The sequence below is a fragment of the Cuculus canorus genome, chromosome 4, assembly GCF_017976375.1.
Source record: "Cuculus canorus isolate bCucCan1 chromosome 4, bCucCan1.pri, whole genome shotgun sequence".
Taxonomy (NCBI): domain Eukaryota; kingdom Metazoa; phylum Chordata; class Aves; order Cuculiformes; family Cuculidae; genus Cuculus; species Cuculus canorus.
In genome coordinates, this window is record NC_071404.1 from 34,471,391 (window position 1) to 34,490,542 (window position 19,152).

The window sequence follows — 19,152 nt, forward strand, 5'->3', positions numbered from 1 at the left end:
AGCCGCCTTCAGAAGGAAGGCTAATGAGGTTTGTACTCTTGGAGAAAGGTAAGAGATGATGTGCTTAAAGTTTACAAAATCCCAGAAGAGATAAATTAGATGAATGAATGATTACTGTCCCCTGCAAGAGAAGAACTAGAGACATTCCTTGAAATCAATAGCTCAGTTTAAACAGGCATAGAAGAAAACCACTTTTTTTGCAAAACGGAGCAGCAGGCAGTGACTTTCGAGACATTGTTGCTACTAAAGCTTGGGAAAGCAAACACTAGCAGCACATTCCAAAACATACCAGCTGCATTCAGGAGCATTCATCAGGCCCATAATCTGATTCCAGAAGGACTAAATAGGTGCATATCTTCTAACAATTTCTCTGTCATGGGAAAAGCTAGAGATTGATTCAGAAAGCTAAAGGACTACCATATAAATATTACGCTACAAGGAAACCAAACTAAAAGCACATGTTCTAAATTCCATCCAAGTTTAACAGGGAAAGAAAGAAATTTCAGTTAAAAACTTAATTTTCTAAAATATATACATTCCTATTAACACCTGACAAAACATCAATGTTTTTCTGATTATCAGTAATATCTAAGCCTAGCATAGTTTAGGACTATAGAAAGAGTAATTATAGAAGTTCATGTAATGAATACAGTATTGTAAGAGTACAAAAGACTCTGCTAATACAGCAATAAAACTATTACTGACTTCACTAAGCTCTCCTGTTTTACATATGCTAACAAACCACTTTCTGCTTTTCTTTACCTTTACTCTAGCGAATTCATGAACTGAATCCTTCAGCACAAGTACATAACAGGCTTCCTTTATCTTCAGCAACACCTAAACATTTTTAAGGTGCAGCTTCAAGATTAAACACAGAAGCATCTAAAGTTTCCTATCCGATATTGACACTTAAGATTTTTACAAGCTTGTGAGTGAAATGTCTGCTTTGATGCCCGGCTGCAACTTCGGGATAAATTTCAAAACAACCCGTAATATCTGCATGATCCCAACTCAAGCTCAGCATCCCCTGCGTTCCCACTGGAGTTGGGCCGCTCTCCCAACTCAGTCTCTCCCACACGCCTAAGGTGTTGCTCCCCTGGGGACTGGGCTCAGACCTCTGCACCCCCAGCATAAACCCCCTCCTCTTTCAAACATGACCCCAAGCATAGTCCAGCTCTTTGCTTCTCACAGGAGCCAAAACCAGCCCATGTGCAAGCCATCACGTTGGCCTTGAAGGTGCTCTTTCCTACCTCTAGCAAACCCCTGTGGATTCCAACGTAGGATAATGTTCAATACCTTTCAGGACACACACAGAAGGAAAGGAGGGTGAGGCGGAACCCACAGGAGAGGAGGGGGAACCCCACAGGAGAGGAGGGCGCGTACCCTCCTCGTTTTAAAAAAAATACCTTCTATTCCACAAAAGAAACCTGATCTGTGTGTTTCCAGGATGCTGGAATTGGAGCAACACGAGCACGGAACAGACAACCTCCAGAAGTCTCCTGCAGCCTATGTTTTCATATGATATTACAACGGAAACGGGAACAAGCCTTGATTAGCAAAAGCAGCTTTTACAGCCTTTCCTGAAGAGGCTTTACCTACTAAAGGACACGAGTAGCAAAGCAGATTTTCCAGGTTTCTTCTCATAGAATCGTTTAGGTTGGAAAAGACCCTTGAGATCATCGAGTCCAACCTTCTACCAAACCATATCCCTGGGCACCTCGTCTTTTAAATACCTTCCTGGTTCCCAGGTGTGGCTCACAGTGCCTCCCCCCCGGGCTCACTCACGCCGGGCGCCTCCAGCCGCCGCTCCCCGCCGCCTCCTCCCCGATGCCGGGCAGGGCGCTGCGCGGCGCCGCGGCTGCCGCCCGCCGCAGGGTCTCGCCGTGTGCCGGGGGGCGCGGGCTGGGGCGGCGGAGCTTGGACAGGAGGGCGCCCGGGTCCAGCGCAGCCACCTTCATTGCGGCAGGAAGCCCTGTGCCTGCCAGCCCGGGCGGGAGCAGACGGAGCCTCTGCCCGCGGGCGTTGCTAAGCGAAACAAACCGGGGTGCCCCGTGGAAGGCGGGGCGGTCACCTATGGCAGCCCGCGCTGAGGCCGACACAGCCCGGCGGTTTGCTCTTAAATAAAATCCCACGGAGTATTAAGGGGCTTGAAGGAAGGAAAAAAAATTATTAAGAATAATAAGAAGGATCATAGAATCATAGAATAGTTTGAGTTGGAAGGGACCTTAAAGATCATCCCGTTCCAACCCCCCTGCCATGGGCAGGGACACCTCTCACTAGATCAGGCTGCCCAAGGACCCATCCAACCTGGCCTTGAACACCTCCAGGGATGGGGCAGCTACAGCTTCCCTGGGCAACCTGTGCCAGTGTCTCAGCACTGTCATCATGAAGAAATTCCTCCTTATGTCTCGTCTAAATCTGCCCCTCTCCAGTTTATACCCATTTCCCCCAGTCCTATCACTACAAGCCTTTGTAAAAAGTCCTTCCCATCTTTCTTGTAGCCCCTTCAGGTACTGGAAGCTGCTATAAGATCTTCTCTGAGCCTTCTCCAAGCTGAACAAGCCCAACTCTCTCAGCCCATTCTCACATGGGAGGTGCTCCAGCCCTCTCATCATCTTTGTAGCCCTCCTCTGGACCTGTTCCAACAGCTCCATATCCTTCTTATATTGAGAGTTGGATGAGAATTGGAACTAGGGAAGTTGGAACTAGATGATCTTTAAGGTCCCTTCCACCCCAAACCATTCTAGGATTTTATGCTTCATTCTATGATTTTGTGTCAGGCAACCACAGAAGGGAGCTGCGAGGAGCAACAGCCCACCTGCAAAGATGCTACCAACAATCACAGGCAGCTTGGGGAGCAGCAGGGAGTGTTGGGATCCAAGTTCTTTCTCTCTATTGCTGCAAACACTGGGCAGCTGGAGGCACGCAAGTGGAGGCTGGGGCAAATGCTGCCTGCATTTGAAACATCAGGTTGTCTGGATGGAGAAAAGAGTGGTCATGCCAGCAGCAGTTTGGGGACACGGTAATGGCGGATATTGTGGACAGGTCAAACATTGTTCCAACTCAGAACATGGTAGGTGGCATGGCCCTTGACAGCATACAAAAGAACAGCACAGGCTGAAAGATAGTACAGTTCCTTTCTATTTACGAATGCAGGATTATACATTATAATTATACAACTAGTTGCACTAGCAACTTAGAGGTTGCAGCTAACAGACGACAACCAAAAGTGGCTTATCCCTGCCTTGGCTCCCTAGCACATCAAGGATTGCAACAAGCTGGCAGAGCAGAGCACACGCAACACTAGATACAGGGCTGAGATTTGAAATGGGGATATTCTTGGCTTTTTTTTGTAACAAACTGAAATAAGTGTATTCTGACCAAACATAAACCTAAGAGCAGAATGAGCTGTGTTTATTCCTCACAATGCCAAAAAGCCTTGACTAAGCCACAGTGAAAGTAGCATAATTGAGCACCTCAATTGAGCACTACACACCTACCTAGTGTGTAGTCTACTTACCTCAGCTGCAGCCTTAAAGCAACCCTGCATGAAGGCCTAGAAGAGAACCAATTATAATCATCACTGTCTGTAACTTGTTCATTGCTCCCTGCATTCAAGAACCAAAGAAACTGTCAGATTCTACCCCCAATCTACAGACTTGAGCATTCTGCCTTGCTGAAGTCTTCTAGATATTTTGCATTCAATACGGATTATTCCTCTTTAGTCCATCTTTGACACTACAAGTTTGGAAGCAATTTTCATTTATTTGGTATCTAAGCCCTCAATGAATTAGCATAATATAGCCTGACGCTGCCCACTGGAAAGAATCTTTCCAGCTCAGATATAGATTATTAATCCTGAGAACACTTACAATTCTTCGACCTGGTAAGTCCATTTATTTAGTCTCAATAATATCATCAAATAAATGTACAGGAACAGAGCAGAAGTAGTTAAATTTTGGACAAATAGAGAAAATTTATATAAAATTTTTGTTTAAAGTATAATTGATGATTACAGTTAGCCCTGCGCTGCCGCGATGGAGAGACGCAGCTTGATGCAAGCAAATGTCATCTTTATTGCGCAGCTAACATATATTTCTACTAGTTACAGATAATTAAGGCTCATACATATTGCAGAAAGCAAGCTCATTATTGGCTACATCGTTAAAGGCCAACTCCTCCTTAAGATACATTTTTGTGATTTCTTGTACTTCTTTATCTATATCCTGTTGTTCTATAATAAGGATTCTAGAGGCTGCTTAAGCGTCAAAGTTCTTATCTCACTCCTTCCCAGGGCCTGTGGCAGACAAGTTCCAGCACATCCCCCTAAACAATCCTTCTGTACTTTGGGTTTTTCCACTGCCTGTCAGGCCCTGTGCTACATCTCCCCCTTCCTGTTGCACAACAAGAATCCCTTTCACAGATTGCGCTACCAAGCTTTGCAAATATTGTAATAAACATGGCAATAAAAGTAATAACAAAATAAAGACACCTAAAGCATATACGACCATTTTTACAAGGCTTCTCAACCACCCTGAAAGTCCCCATCCTTCAAAGAGTTTATCTAACCAGTCCCAACTATCACTCTGTTGTAATTTGGAGACTCCAGTCTTAAGCTGTTGAATGCTCGCATGAATAGATTCCGAGTGGTCGGAAAGATTCATGCAACACATACCCTCAAAATCTTCACAACCATGTCCTTGAGCTAAAAGCAAAAAATCTATTGCAGCTCTATTTTGTAATGTAATATGCCTAACACTATTAACGTCAGCTAACAAGCCACTCAAAGCCATTGAAGTAGCATTATTCTGCTTACTCAACCAATATCCAAATTTGTCAGCTTTGTCAAGGCTGCTGCAGTTGCTACCCCAGGAGCTAATGCTGAGGCAGCTACAATTTCTCCAGGTTCCCAGAAAGGTGACTGTACTCTCATAGTCAGCCCAAAATTGATGGATAGATCGTTTATTTTGTTTACTTCGTTTCTTGTTATAAATCATAGTGTGATTGGGAGTTAGTAACGTAAGCCATCCAAGGCTACATAGCCTGCAATTAAATTTTGACAATATTCCTCTGCACACTTTACCTCCATTAATCAGAGAAAAAATTTCTACATGCAAAGCAACTGGAAAAGAAAAAGAACGTGATACTTTAGGAAAGATATGACTATAAAAGGCTGTAGCGTTTCTATACACAGGTAAAGTAGCATTTACATTCTGACCTTTTTGAGTGATGTTATAGGTACAATTGTACATTACATAAGCATCCATTATTACTGACTTATTTCGCTGGAACCTATCTTGGACCGCTGTCTGTAATGACACAAACATAACCTCTTCCTGTCATTTTTGGCTCAACAGGTCCTTCCCATTCGCCTGAGTCCCAGCCTGACTCTAGCGATTGGTGATGGATTACAATAGGAGGACTAGTTCTATTTCCAGTTAAATGTAAAAAGTTCAAAAGTTCAACACATAAGTCGCCTTTGCAATTCTTTCACTAGGAGGTAACACTGCGCTTTTTGCTTTTGTGCCTTTGTTGTTAACATTAGTCTAATTCTCACTGTGAGCCTTTATAATGTCTTTTTCTGTTCTCAATTATTTTAAAGTAAAATAGTAAGTACTAAAGTAATTATTTAGAATGCACCATCATATATTTTTATTGTTTAAAATTATTTTCACTCATCAGCAAGAACTTTTAGTTTGTATTCTTAGCTATTTTACAAAACTATGGACCCATAATACATTTTCTCAAAGTTCTGAGACTGATTTTGGCAGCATTTATAATAACAAGAAAAATCTTTGTAGAATTTAGACACACTGCCATTTGTCAGGGTTTAAGGGCCAGAAAAGACCATTTGATCATCTAGTCTGACCTCTCATAGCACATTTCACTTTGGCACCTACCGTGTATTCTCTGCATCTTTATGTTACTTTTAATATCCATGTTAATTGCTAATGTTCTTTAAACAATTTACATTGAGGTGGAATGAGAAATTCTGCTGCAATGTGCACACAGATTTAGAAAACACAGGAACCCTTTCATGTGTTAGTCTTTAAATAAGGGAAAGAACAATTAACACGGTGTATACCCCATCCTTACCAACTTGCCTCCTCAACTTTCATGGCCTAAGCCTGAAGAGAGGATTTGTCACTTTGCGTGAAAAGGTCAGAAAGATGAGATGAAAGCATCACAATGGGGATAATCCTATTACTGTAATTAGGCAATCATCATCTATCACTTCAGCTGTAAACAAAGACTTTGTTGTTTTCACTCAGGTCTTCCTGAGCAAGTGAACACAGTCTGCACCCCCCTTCACTCTTCCAGCACATACAAAATCTATTTCATTAATTATTTTTTTCATTTGCCTTTTTTTTTTCCAACATGAGACATATGAACTTATTGAAATCCAACGTTTTTCATCTCTGTATAAAACAAATCATGAGAAAAGCTTCTTATAATGTTTAGTGCTGAACTATTGGAAAGTTGTTTCCTAAAGCAGTAAAACAGCATTCTGGGAGTAATTGTGGTATTGAAATTGATGATGGAAATGCTAGGGGGAAAAAAGCAATTTAAAAATGTTCCTGAGCTACTGAAGGATCACACAGCTACTAAAAATTGATAATGTTTTATCAGGTCCTTGGAGCAGCAGTTAAATATTAACAAAAACATACAAATGACTGTCTAGTGTCTAATTTACAAGGTATTGTGCTCAAACACTCTATGAAATTGCAATCAGTTTTAAACATTATGCACATCCTTTCAGAATACAAAACAAAACAAACAAGTTAGATTGATATATAAGAAAATAAAGATTTCTTTACAATTTTCTTTTTAGCTATGAAAGGCAAAACTATATACAGTCATAAAGAAAAAGGAAACAAAAAATTTGAAATTAATCTACTTTTGAAGTTTTTCTCCCACTCTACATATAACTGGCCACTAATATTTCTAATATGGTTTAAAACTATGGTTTTGGGAGGAGATTATTTTTTTGTTGTAGTTCCACCAGTAACAAAGATTTTGGTAATGAAATTGCAGTAGCACCACATCACCCACAAAGTTGTCTTCTGGTTATGCTACAGAAATGACTATGCCGTTATTTGTTTTATACAAGTGTACGAGCTGTGCCTTGGCCATATTTCACATCAATTTCAAGTTCTATTTAATGGCTCATATATATTTTTATGTGCATTGGAAGAAGTAAGGTGACATCTCTCAGTATAAATGTCCTTCTGCCAGCTCCCTGAATTTCAGTAGGGAAGAGTAAAAATTTTTATTTAATCATACCACATTGATTAAATCAGTCAGCTCATTAGTATGGAAGTCTGGTTTTGATAGTCATCAGTACTAGCCCCACACAGAAGGCATAAGAAATTCTTCACTGTATATTCTGAAGAGGCTGCTACAGAGTCAAGTTTCTTTCTGTGACTTTCTCTTAAAACAAAGGTTTTAAAAGTCTTTTTGAAACTCTGTTGCATTTCATGGTTTCAATTACAGAAATAATTTTCCATGTGACTTACTGTGTTTCACATAGAAACCTCTGCAATTTTAATTTCCCTAGATGTTTCCCTAGAACACAATCTCACCTTGTGTTATGAAAGTGGGCAGCACCATCCACTCTACCTTCTACACAGAAATAGCTATTTTATTATTATTGCATTCTCTTTTACCTATCCCTTTTAAAGTAGAGTCTATGCCTTTTCTGCATGACATCAGACAGACATTTTTCCTAGGACACCAGTCATTTTCACTGTTTTTCAGAATTTCTACTACATATTTGATACACAGCCTGAAATTAGTCACTCATGATTTATTTTAATATGTCACTTCAATGCAGGTGAATTAAAATATCCACAGGAACATGAATGTAGACAAGTAAATTTACATTATTGTGACTCTTGTGTATCTTTCCAGCGTGATAAACATTTTTCAGGTTTTCCTGAAGGCTTAATGGTTTTCTAAATGATAGAAAATATACAATAGAATGAACACATAATTCAAATCTATACTTTCACAATTCAGTGCACTTTACTATTAGATTTAAGTGCCATCACTAATTTCTGATGAAATGCACTGACTCGTTCTTTCTGGGCTGGCCAGTTCAAGAGGCAGTGAGATTTGAACATTCCTCTTCTCAGGTGAAGTGCATGATACAACTTGTAATCTTGGATATCCTGAAGAAAGATCAGTATGATGGAGTCCCGACTTTGTTCAATAGCTTGCTGAAGAGCATGATACACCTTAAAGCTGAAACAAAATTAAGACAAAAATACATATTTTCTTTCAGGTGAAGGGAAAAAAAGGCAAACAGTTCTTCTAATAGCTCACATAATAGCACATTACAAGCTCAAGGACTAGACTCAGATAGGGGTCTTAATGTCTATCCTATAATATAAGTTTGTCATTACCAGTGTTAAATCAGTTACAGTCTAACTTAAGAAAAAAATCATCCTCTAAAATATAATCTAAGTCTACTGTCTCGATGTAGCCTTATTTAGCAAAGTGCTTTTCTTGTCAAGATCACTACATAAGAAAGGTGAAAAGACCCATTTAGAGACAAATAAATGTAATCTTTGGATGCTAGTGATCTCACTCATTATTGTTCTTTTTCAACGTGCAATTTTAAGGAACGCAAACTGTACAGGTGACAGCTTGACTTTCTGAAAAAAATACATATATACTGACTGAGAGATTCAAATTTCCACTGGTGTACATGTGGAAAAATTAACTATTAACTTAGGAACTATTCTGAAGTTATGATATGTAAAGTGAACCTATTAAATTAGAATTTGCTTGGTATTTTTTATTAAATTACCTAGGAAAAAATTACCTTGTTAATAAAATCTGTTAAATAATTCTCTCCCTCAGATACAAAATTTTATATCCTACTCACTTTTTGCACCAGGGATCCTGTAAAAGGTGTTCAGTCACAACAAAAATAATCTTCCTGCTCATTTTTATACTGTTAATTGTGGCTTCAAATACAGATATGCCTGCTTCAAAGTCCCGTTCTTCTAAACAAAAGCTAATTTGAAACTGGTTATCTTCTTCCAGAGACATGAAATTCTTTGACACCCAATCCTTGTCCTCTCTTGCATGAATAACGTAGGCATCATAAACATACTCCTCCTGTTGTCTGTCAAGTTCTTTAAAACCAAGTATCCGATTTACTGAAATATTCCAGTAGAAAGCTATTCTCCACCCTTCAAAATGGATTATAAGAACAATAAAAATTACTAGCATCACAGTAGTGGTATTGATCACATAGAGAAGTTTAAAAGGAGCACTGTCTTTGCAGGCTGAGCTATCAAAATGCAACACCAAACTACCATGATATTTAGGTGGTGTGTTGCAAAGGTACTGGGACCTCAGTCCAGGTATATATGCTTGGGTCATATTAAGCCAATCAGCAAACCAAGCAATGCTTTCACAAGTGCAATCAAATGGATTGGAATCCATCTCTAGTATTCTTAAGCTCTTGAAAGCTGGGCCAAACACTTTTTCTTCAACTGAAGTTACCAGATTTTTCTGAAGGTTCAATGAATTCAGATAGGCTTGGTCATCAAACAGAGTTGCTGGAAGGAAATTCAAATTATTTGATCCCAAATCCAAGTTTCTTAATTGAAAGAGACCCTTGAAAGCCTGAACTGGAATCTCATCAAGCCCATTTGATTTTAAGTTAAGAATATGCAAGTTGGGAAGATTTTTCAAAAAAAGAACAGGGCCACCTGGATTTGCATGTTTCCAAAGACGAGCTAAATTATTGTGCTGCAAATCTAGAATGTCAAGTTTGTGAAGTCCATCAAACAAGTCATCTTTTATGTTTGCTATGTTGTTATTGCTGATGTCCAGGATAGTCAGATTTTGTAGAGGATGAAAAGGTGAAGGAGAAATTGCCAGATTACTGCAACCTACCTTCCTCAGCATCAGTTTTCTAAGGCTTGGGACAAAAATGAATGATTCACTTCGCAAAGTCAAATTTTTATTATAGGAAAGATAAATATCTTGTATATTATTGAGACCTTTAAACTCATGACCCGTGAGCTCTTGACTAATTTCATTGAGACCAAGATCAAGAATTTTCAGATGTCCCAGGGAGGAAAATGCCCCACTTTCTATTGTAGAGATTCTTGTTTTTGTGAGGTTGAGAACCTGCAAACTGGACTTAGCAAGTGATGAAAATGTTTGATTAGTTATTCTTTGTAAGTTTATGTTGCAGTTACAGAGACTCAGGTATTTAAGGTTGTTCAGACCTGTGAACATATTAGCAGTAATTCTTGGAAAATTGTTATTATCCATTATAAGGTACTCCAGGTGGTATAACCAGTGAAAGGAGAAGTCTTCGATTTTCCCAGTAAGTGAATTTATCAAATTCAGATATTTGAGGCTGGATAATCCATAAAATAAGCGAGAAGATACATGGATATTACTATGCTTCAGGTTTAAGTATTGTAAACTTGAAAGCCACTGAAATGAGTCATCTTCTATCACAGACAGAGGATTTTGGGAAAGGTTTAAAACTGTGAGATTTGTTCTTTGCAGTCCCTGGAAAGTTGACTTGCCAATGTATGAAAGCTTCACATGGCTCAGTGAGAGGTTCTGAATTGCTGTGTTTGATAATTCTGTACAAAGCTTCTTGGTGTTGTTTTCACCCAGTTCAACATTGTTCAGTATGAGGCCAAACAGATTTCCAATTGCATGTAAACATTCTGTGTGAAACTGAAAGGAAAAGAAAAAAAAAAAGAGTATTGGCCTAAACAAAGGGACTATGTAAGAAGGTAGCTCCATAAAGCCAAAATTTGCAAAGGTTTTCAAAAGCAAATTTTCAAGCAGAATATAACCCCTATGGTGATGTTTTTCCACAGCCAAATTCCAGCAACCACTTCTTGGAGTTTATGCTTCTTGCAATAATAGTGGTAAAATTTGTAATGTGATTATCATATCTCTGATTAGTAGTCTTTTGGAAGAAGATTGAAGTTTGCTTACTAGCATAAGCAAAGCTTACTAGCTTACTAGCATCTTGCCTATCCACTGCCCAAGAAAGGAGCAGTCCCATTTGCCTATCCACACAGTGTACCCTTGTGCCAGAATGGCTATACACGCAGTGACATGGTGAACCAGACAGGGAACCATCCTGACTACAAGCCCATTAAGCCAAAATATCTGTAGACTTCCTCCAGTGATCCAGTGCACGGCCTCATTAAAGTTTGTATCTGAAAGAGGGAGGGATGAAGTGGCCAAGGCAAAGATGGACAGTAGGATTGCCTCTCAGCAGTGCTACAAACTTATGGCACTTTTAAGTAGCCTTGTAATTTCAATCTACATGTTATTTACAGATCAGTGAACTGGGAAGAAAAAATCAAGCAAATTCAATGCAAATTCAGTATTCATGTGCTGAGGGTCAACCATTTTAGAACTGCAAGACTGACCATCACTCTTTAAAGAATCATATTGTAACACTGAGAAGCAGGTCAGAGAGAACAGTGAATTAAGTGGCCGAGAAAACCCCCACTTAGTTTGTTAAAGAGGTTATTTCTGCAATGGTTACTTCTCTTGGGTACCCAACAGGCACAAATGAACATTCTCTTTGATTAAGTAGAAAGTGAGACGTAGATTGTGTAACTAGCCTTGCATAGTACAGCTTAGGGAATACGTCAGCTGTTCACCTTCAGCACATACGAAAAAAAGTCCCACATAGAAATAACTGGTACGAGTTCACGGAGCTACTTGATCTAGCTCTTGCTTGAGACCTCTGAGCTACGTGGAACCAGCTTTTGTTGATTTCAGTAGGAGAAAAACTATGTGTAGCACTATTGGAGGTCGGGAGTAGTGCTGTATACGGTAGAATGGGTTTATCTTTGACAATTTCTGTTGAAATGCTTCCTACCTCTTTCAGTGGATTTGATGACAAATCGAGACTATTCAATGAGGTGTTGCTAAGAAAACTGAAGTCTTCCTTTTTTAACTCAGTTATTTGATTGCTATCCAACATGAGCTCATGAAGGTTCTTCAACTGTTGCTGCAATCCTAAGTTTGCTGACTTCAAAAAATTATGCGATAGGTCCAAAATATTTAATTTCTGTGGAGAAGATGCAAACAGAAAAGTATAAAATTATTTTTGTTTTATATTGCATTAAAGTCTAATTGATTAGAAATCAGTTGCAATACAACAATTAAAATAAATTTGTAATATAGAAATGGCAGCTTTCAAGGTCCTGCAGGAAGAAGCCTTCTCTATCTTCTATACCTGTAACTTTCACTTTGTTTGTAGTCTTAACCTGTTAAAATATCTACTGCAAACCAAAGAATTACTGTATCTAAAATTCCTTAATTCATGGAAAGCCCTCCTGTTCCAGATAAAGTGATGAAAAGAAGAACCTACCGCTGGCTGCAGGTATAGCTACTACAGTATTTATTAAACCTTGTGTTTCACCTGCTTCACTACGGTCCATCCCCTTGAATGGAAGTGAGGAAGAGGAGCGCAGTAGTAGCCTACAAAAGATGAGCATTATATGCCTTGTAATACTCCAATTCATGCCCAGGTGCTCAGACTGCTCCTGTAGCTGCAGAAGAAGAGATGCTGCCCTAAAGGTGACTCCACAGTATGACTTGAGGTGCCCCAAGCCTGGCCTCCATGAGTAACAGGGCAGCAGCAAAGCAAGGAAGGCCAGAACTTCAGTTCTGTTCCCAGCACTGAAAATGGCTGTACTCATTTGTACTTAGTCGAGAGTCAGCAGTCTTGTGACAGAAGCCAGTGCATTTTATGAAACTGAACTGGAATACTTTTAGCAGAAAAGTTTAGACTTGTTCAAAACAACATGCACGCTCATTAGAATATTGTATAACAATTAGTACTCACACATAGTCTCTATTTTATTATGTCCTTAGGCTTTTTCTTTTGCACAATTACCTGCTCGGTGCAAAGGCAATGGAATAGACTTTTCCTGCCAGCTGTGCTTGTCCTCCAACCTCATAAATACTACAGAGAAAAATATTCAACCATATATACACTACTAGGAAAGCCAAAGGTAGAATTAAAAACCTTTTTACTCTTTCTCAGTCCTCACAGTCCTGGGAGACACTACGTTCACCCTAAGTACCGGTCTCTGTGGTCTGAGTAAAACCTTGACCTTGAGAATTTAGCTACCATTTTCAGACCCCAGGCAACTCAGATCCCAGACCATCCACTTTGCCTCACACATCATCTGTTGCTGCTATTCTCTCAAATCAAATCCTTTATGGAAGGGAGCCTCGATGGAATGCAGTAGGGAAAAGGGGATGAAGGATGGCTGAGACTCCAGTGTGCTCAAAGATAAGATGCCATTAGGTCTCTTCTTTAGAAAAACAATGAAGGAAGATTATACACTGGGTATTTTCAGATGCAAATAGGCAGCTGTTCTGTACAAACACTGGAAAATAAATTCCCTGCTTATACTTTATTTACACTAAAAAGCGCCTTTCTAAAGCTTACCTCGAGGGCTTTGAAAGGATCATTTTTTATATCTATTTTGTTGTACCCTAGATTGAGTTCAGTCAGGTTGGTGCAGGAAGCAAACACTCTGTCAGGGAGCTTATACAATTCATTATGCTCTAACTTCAGAATCTGCAACAGGGGCACATTTTTGCACAAATCTGGTTGCAGTTTAGAGATGATGTTGTAGCCTACATTCAAGTAAACCAGCTGGCTGTACTTGGTCAGATTTGCAGGACCTAGCAGTCTTAGCTGATTATGAGAAATGTCCAAACCCGTTATATTATTTGGGAGATCAGAAGGAATTTCAGTCAGCTTTAGGTGACTGCAGTCAGCCATTTCATTTCGGATCTGACATTGCTTTCCAGCTGATGCACACAGCAAACTGACAGACACCAGTCTGACAGATAAGCTACTCCACCAAAAAACAGCACTTCCCATCGTTTTATCTGCAAAGGGAAAATGAACAAATTACAAATTGCAATTGTTTTGACACAACTTGTGTCTTAAACAGAAGACTAAGCAACCCACTTAGTTTTACACTAAACACTCAATATTTTTGACCCATAAATTAACATTCATTTCTACAGAAAATGTATGTTTAAATCTCTCTAAATTAAGATTTTTCTTTAAAAGTAACAGTAGTGTCTTACATAAAAGCAATTATGTTCAAAAAGTTATCAACGCTATATCTAGTATCAATGCAAATTTCCATCCATTTTCCCTTTTCTGATTAATTTTGCATTGCTTTAACATGCATAACATACAATAAATATGACAAATTATACATAGGCCCCTCAGTGTTAATCACTGAACTTTGAGCTTAACCACACTGATAAATATTTATACACATGCCCCTCATGGTTAATCACTGTGCTCTGAGCATAACTACATTAAAAGTAGTTACAGTTACATGCAGTAAGATTGCCTAATATACAACTTCTTTATTTTACAGTTCTTATCAGTTTTTGTTTTACAACCTAGCCACACAGAATTCTAACCATCTCATAGCAAAAGAAGGCATACCTGACTACAGAAAAGGTGTATGAGAAAGTAAGAGCAGACAAAATAAATCAGTACCAACATAATCAGAGGAAGAAAAGGAAAAGAGCCAAGATGTAAAGAAAACACTGGCTATAGATTCAATACATTTATCCAAATACTTCTAGGAAAAATTACACATTTAAAAATGTATAAACCCCACCCCATAAGTTTTGAGTATTTTCATCAGGATATCAACTTCTGTCCACTGATGCTCTAGTATTTAATAGCTCTGGCTGTTCAGGCATTCAATTTCTGATGAATCTCAAGCTTTTTCATATTTCATTTAGATTTGATTTAGTACCCATAAGATTTAAATTCACCTGGTGAACTTGTAAAACAGCTTTACTGGGTAAGAAAGAAAATTAATTCCACACAAATTCTGAATGGAATAGAACTGTAAGAACTTAGAAGGGTTTGACTAGACTGTTGAGTCATAGATATTGTCTAATTAAATAGCATTTCAGCTAATCACAAGAGGAGTCCAATGTGTCTTACATATCATTTGTTACTGTTTAGTAGAGGGAAAACAAATACTTTGAGAGTGCTTGCCGGAATATTTTTCCATGCTTATGAGAGTGACCCTGTGACTGCCTATTGGAGTAACCTGGCCCTCTAGGGAAAGACAGTGGTAAAATACGATGGAGCTGGGATACGAGCAAAGGAACAAAGAACCTAAAGCGCTGCGAAGGTGTATAGAAAAGACTGCAAAAGACAATTTAAAATAAATCTTAGTGAAAAATGATTCCCCGCTGGGCACTGAATGTGGGCCTGCCCTCTCTTCTGCAGTTCACACACCTAGCTCTCCATTCACCTGCCACTGACAAGCAGGGAAGAGGAGAAGACAGCAAATAACTGAACCCTATAGATCTGCAGACATGCTATAGCTGCTGCTTAACATAGCATCCATATCTGTGTGCTGAGAAAAATAAAGGACTGTTTGTCCTACCACCTTCCTCTGCACGCCAGCGGCTTGAAGAGCAAAGGAAAAGAAAGGGGGAGCTTGTCTGAAAGAAATACACCTGTAGCCTGCATCCTTTTGAGGGTTTGTTCTAGGAAGATTGGATAGCTGCCAGGCTCCTTAACAATTGTTGCCCGGTCATCTTTGCGTTTGAAAGGCGCAAGAAATGTACTGCACAAACAGAAACCAAGTTCTTTGGCTGACTTCCAGTGAGGCATGAAGGGCTGCCTGTTTCTGCAGGAAGCCCGTTGTTTTTCATTGCAGGAAGTCTGGAGTCAGCTTTAGCTGTTACGTGCTCCGATTGAGGATGCAGTGAAAAAAGCACACACCCATTATCACTATCAAGGGACAGTGCTACAGAATAATATTTGATGGGCAAAGGTAAGGATGACAGTTTTAATGTTACAAGTGAGAACTTTAAACCGAAGAATTTAGCAGGGGAACTTCCAGCATCTCCCAGGGAGGGACATTCCCACTTCACCTATACAGCTGTTTTAAAAATAAATAAATAAATAAATATATGAAATCCCTCCTGCCAGCTGAAGGCACCACATCTGGGCACAAGCACCAAAGCAAACAGTAACGGCACCAACTTCGCTAACTTGCAAGTCAAGTGAAATACAGGATCAAGAAAATCGCCCAAACTCCTGAGCAGTACTTTGGCTTTGTACCTCTGATACCTGCATTTACTACTAAGAAGTGATGAATGGCATCTACTTACCTCTGTGGGCTTTCTCTCCTTCAGTTTGGGGGCATTCTGTAACACTACAACTTTCTCAACACCCGAAAGCTATGAGGAAACAGCTGCCCAGAATCTGAAGAAGTGAAACCGAAAGCGTGAAGGGGCGGGTCACTCTGTGAAGCCAAGGAGGCTCTCCCATCCAAGAAGGCTCTCCCACAAGCACAGGCTGCCCTTCGGCACTCAGTTTCCCTGCGCTGAAATATTTCAGAGGCGCCGAGGATGGAGATCGCCCCTAACCTAGCTGACACTTGTGATTTGCTGACAGAAACCAATTGAAGCACATGGATGCATCACAGATGAGCAGCACTGCACAGCCCTGCTCATAACTCAATTACAATTTATTCCTAGCTAATTCCAGTGTCTCTGAAAATGCTTGAACAACTATACCAAATCCTGACTGACAGGTTACTGACATAGGATTATTACTCTTTTAAGACAGAAACAGTCCAGTGCATTCTTACAGAGCCACATACAATATCTGTTTTTACAAGGAAGTTTGTTTATGTGGGAGAGTTGTTTTTTTTTTTAATTTTATGAGATATAATAGAAGATTTTCTACTGTACTAAAACAAAAAAAAAAAGTAGATTTCAAAAGTTCAAGTAAAGGTTTTAGGGACAGATTTTAGATGTGTGTCTTATTAATACTGTTTGTGAATTCACATCCCTGCTTTCCCCAGGGACCTGACCATCAGTATTCTGGAGGGCATAAGCTTCTGAATGTGACAAAAGGTGCTACTGCTTGGATTACATTGTCAGTGGTGAATCCTCTGCAGGTCTCTTGCAGACATACCTAGGACATACAAACATCACTGAGTTTACCTCATGTTTTTAGGTAGTTGAGCTGTCCCTCGTGAGTGGAGAGAGGATACTCTCAGTCTCACCCTCAAAAGTGTAATTGTGGGCTCTAATTCTTCATTCAGATTGTTTGAAATTACAGCCTGCAGCAATATGTTAATCACCTGACCACAAGGAGCTCTAGGGAGGGGAACTGTGCTGGTTTCTTATGTCCTATTAAATCTGGGACTATTGGAGTCCAGGGAGGTATGCTGGCTACCAAAGAGGTTACTTGCTGCCCCTACTTTCTGAATTATTTCAGCAACTGCCTAATGTAAACTAATATTTATTCTGGGAGTTAGGACACTGGAACTGAGGCCAGAACCCAGCTCCTTTGGAACTGAAAGGCTCTAAAGCATGTGTCAATCCCACTTCACAGTTAAACCTTGATTCTCCTTTTCATCTTGTCTATGTGAAGAGCAAATTTCTGTTCCATGCTGCCCTGTGTGCTTCTGCACATTAAGTTACTCTGAAGAGGATTTTCCCTTTGTGTTTTATAACTACTGCTTTGACATGGAAGATATCACATCCATAGCAAAGAAGCATAATAATTAACAGCATTCACAGATCATTACTCCAGCATAGCAATACTGTCGGGTACCTTGCCTTTTATTTCCCCTTACAGCATACCTATACTACAGATAAAATCTGCTCTTTGATCTCACCTCACACTTTTTTCTCTCTTAATCCTCACTTCCCTGTACACTTAGGGAACTATTGGGAAGCTTTCTGACAAAACAGAGGAAAGCCATCTGATTCTGGTGAAGCTGCTAAATTGACCAGTAATGCCTTTCCAACACTTTAGTCTTACAAGTGTCAGTGGCTTAGGGAGATAATGGCAGAAGGACGCTCAAACGCTCCACCCTTTTGTGAAGCACTTGCACTGGAGGTAAGAATATTTATTTTATTACAGAAAATTTCAAAGAAACAAAGCTATTGCAGATATCCTGCAGCATGATTTACAAAACCCAGCAGATAGTACTGTGCAAGGCACAATCTAGAACATACATAACCAGTGCAGGTTTATCAGGTATGGTATTTCTGAGGCAGAGGATAAAGTGGACAGGTCTGTGTTTATTTCGGTGGTGTGAAATCATATCAGGCTCTCAAGTTAACATAACTCCACTTAGCTTACATTTAACTGTAATTATTTTTACAAGTGCTGGAAAGAATATGGCAAACTCATAATGGAGGAGAAAGTCAAGCATCCAGAGAACAATTCAGGAAAGAAAAACGGTGCAAACCATGCAATGCTCCCACACTGCAATCTAGGAAATCAGCTTGAGGGAGCTGGATCTGAATGGTGACAAAAGGCACTCAAACAAACATTTGTGAAATGGCTATGTCTTCAGAGATCTTTAACAGCAGAGTACTTGTCCAAAATGTTGGATTCATTTCCCAGCATACAAATAGCCATCTCACACACCAAGTCAATACATTGATTTTATTACAGAATTGCACAAGTCTGGGTGCTCACTGGCTTTCCACAAATCAAGCACACGCCTGACAGGAGCCCCTGCATTCAATTTATTACAAAATTTACAGGTGATTCTGATACCAAAAATGCCAGCAAATAAACTGCTTCTTGCATCAATTGCATCGTATAAGTTCTCTATTACACATGTTCATTGAGTAGGGCACCTGCTTAATGTGTTCTTCTTCGGTCTAGATGTCCAAGATGTTCCTTACATCAGATTATAAGTGCTTTGATCTTTTACTTAGTACAAGTTCTTCTATTTAATTTAATATTAACAAATGTTAGTTCATTCTCCTAATTGCTTTTCAAGATGTTTAGTACACCTTGATGTACAGTCTTTTTGCAACATACCCACAGTTGCTGCACAGGTCTAGTTTATGTTTATTCAGACTAATAAGCACAGAAGAGTGGGGATGATAGTGGAGTATCCCACAGATACACAGATACACAGATAGTGGAGTATCTCCACACTGCCAGAGCAAACACGCCACCAAAGCTTAGCCTAGAAAAAAAGCAAAAAGGAAGTTTATTGACCTTAAACTATTCTTCATTTCACAAGTGTATTAACTTAGCACATGGCTAATTAGACTTCAGTGTTTTTGTAAACTGCAAGTCGGACTGCAAGCATC

The 19,152-nt window shown here is 39.5% G+C and overlaps 1 protein-coding gene across 3 annotated transcripts; it reads right to left on the bottom strand.

Moving 5' to 3' along the window:
* Positions 1–6,403: 6,403 nt before the first annotated feature.
* TLR3 (toll like receptor 3) lies at positions 6,404–16,306 on the bottom strand. Of its 3 annotated transcripts, XM_009565656.2 has the most exons (5): positions 16,192–16,306; positions 13,469–13,917; positions 11,885–12,076; positions 8,891–10,716; positions 6,404–8,244 (listed from the first exon to the last, which is right to left on the bottom strand). In XM_009565656.2, the coding sequence occupies exons 2-5, from the start codon at positions 13,907–13,909 to the stop codon at positions 8,016–8,018; spliced, it is 2,688 nt and encodes an 895-aa protein (XP_009563951.1). In that variant the 5' UTR covers positions 13,910–13,917; positions 16,192–16,306; the 3' UTR covers positions 6,404–8,015. The 3 variants fall into 3 exon arrangements, with proteins under 3 accessions (XP_009563951.1, XP_053921987.1, XP_053921988.1); XM_054066012.1 differs by lacking the exon at positions 13,469–13,917 and having other exon boundaries at positions 6,413–8,244; positions 16,192–16,293; XM_054066013.1 differs by lacking the exon at positions 16,192–16,306 and having other exon boundaries at positions 6,413–8,244; positions 13,744–13,882.
* Between the last annotated feature and the right edge of the window lie 2,846 nt (positions 16,307–19,152).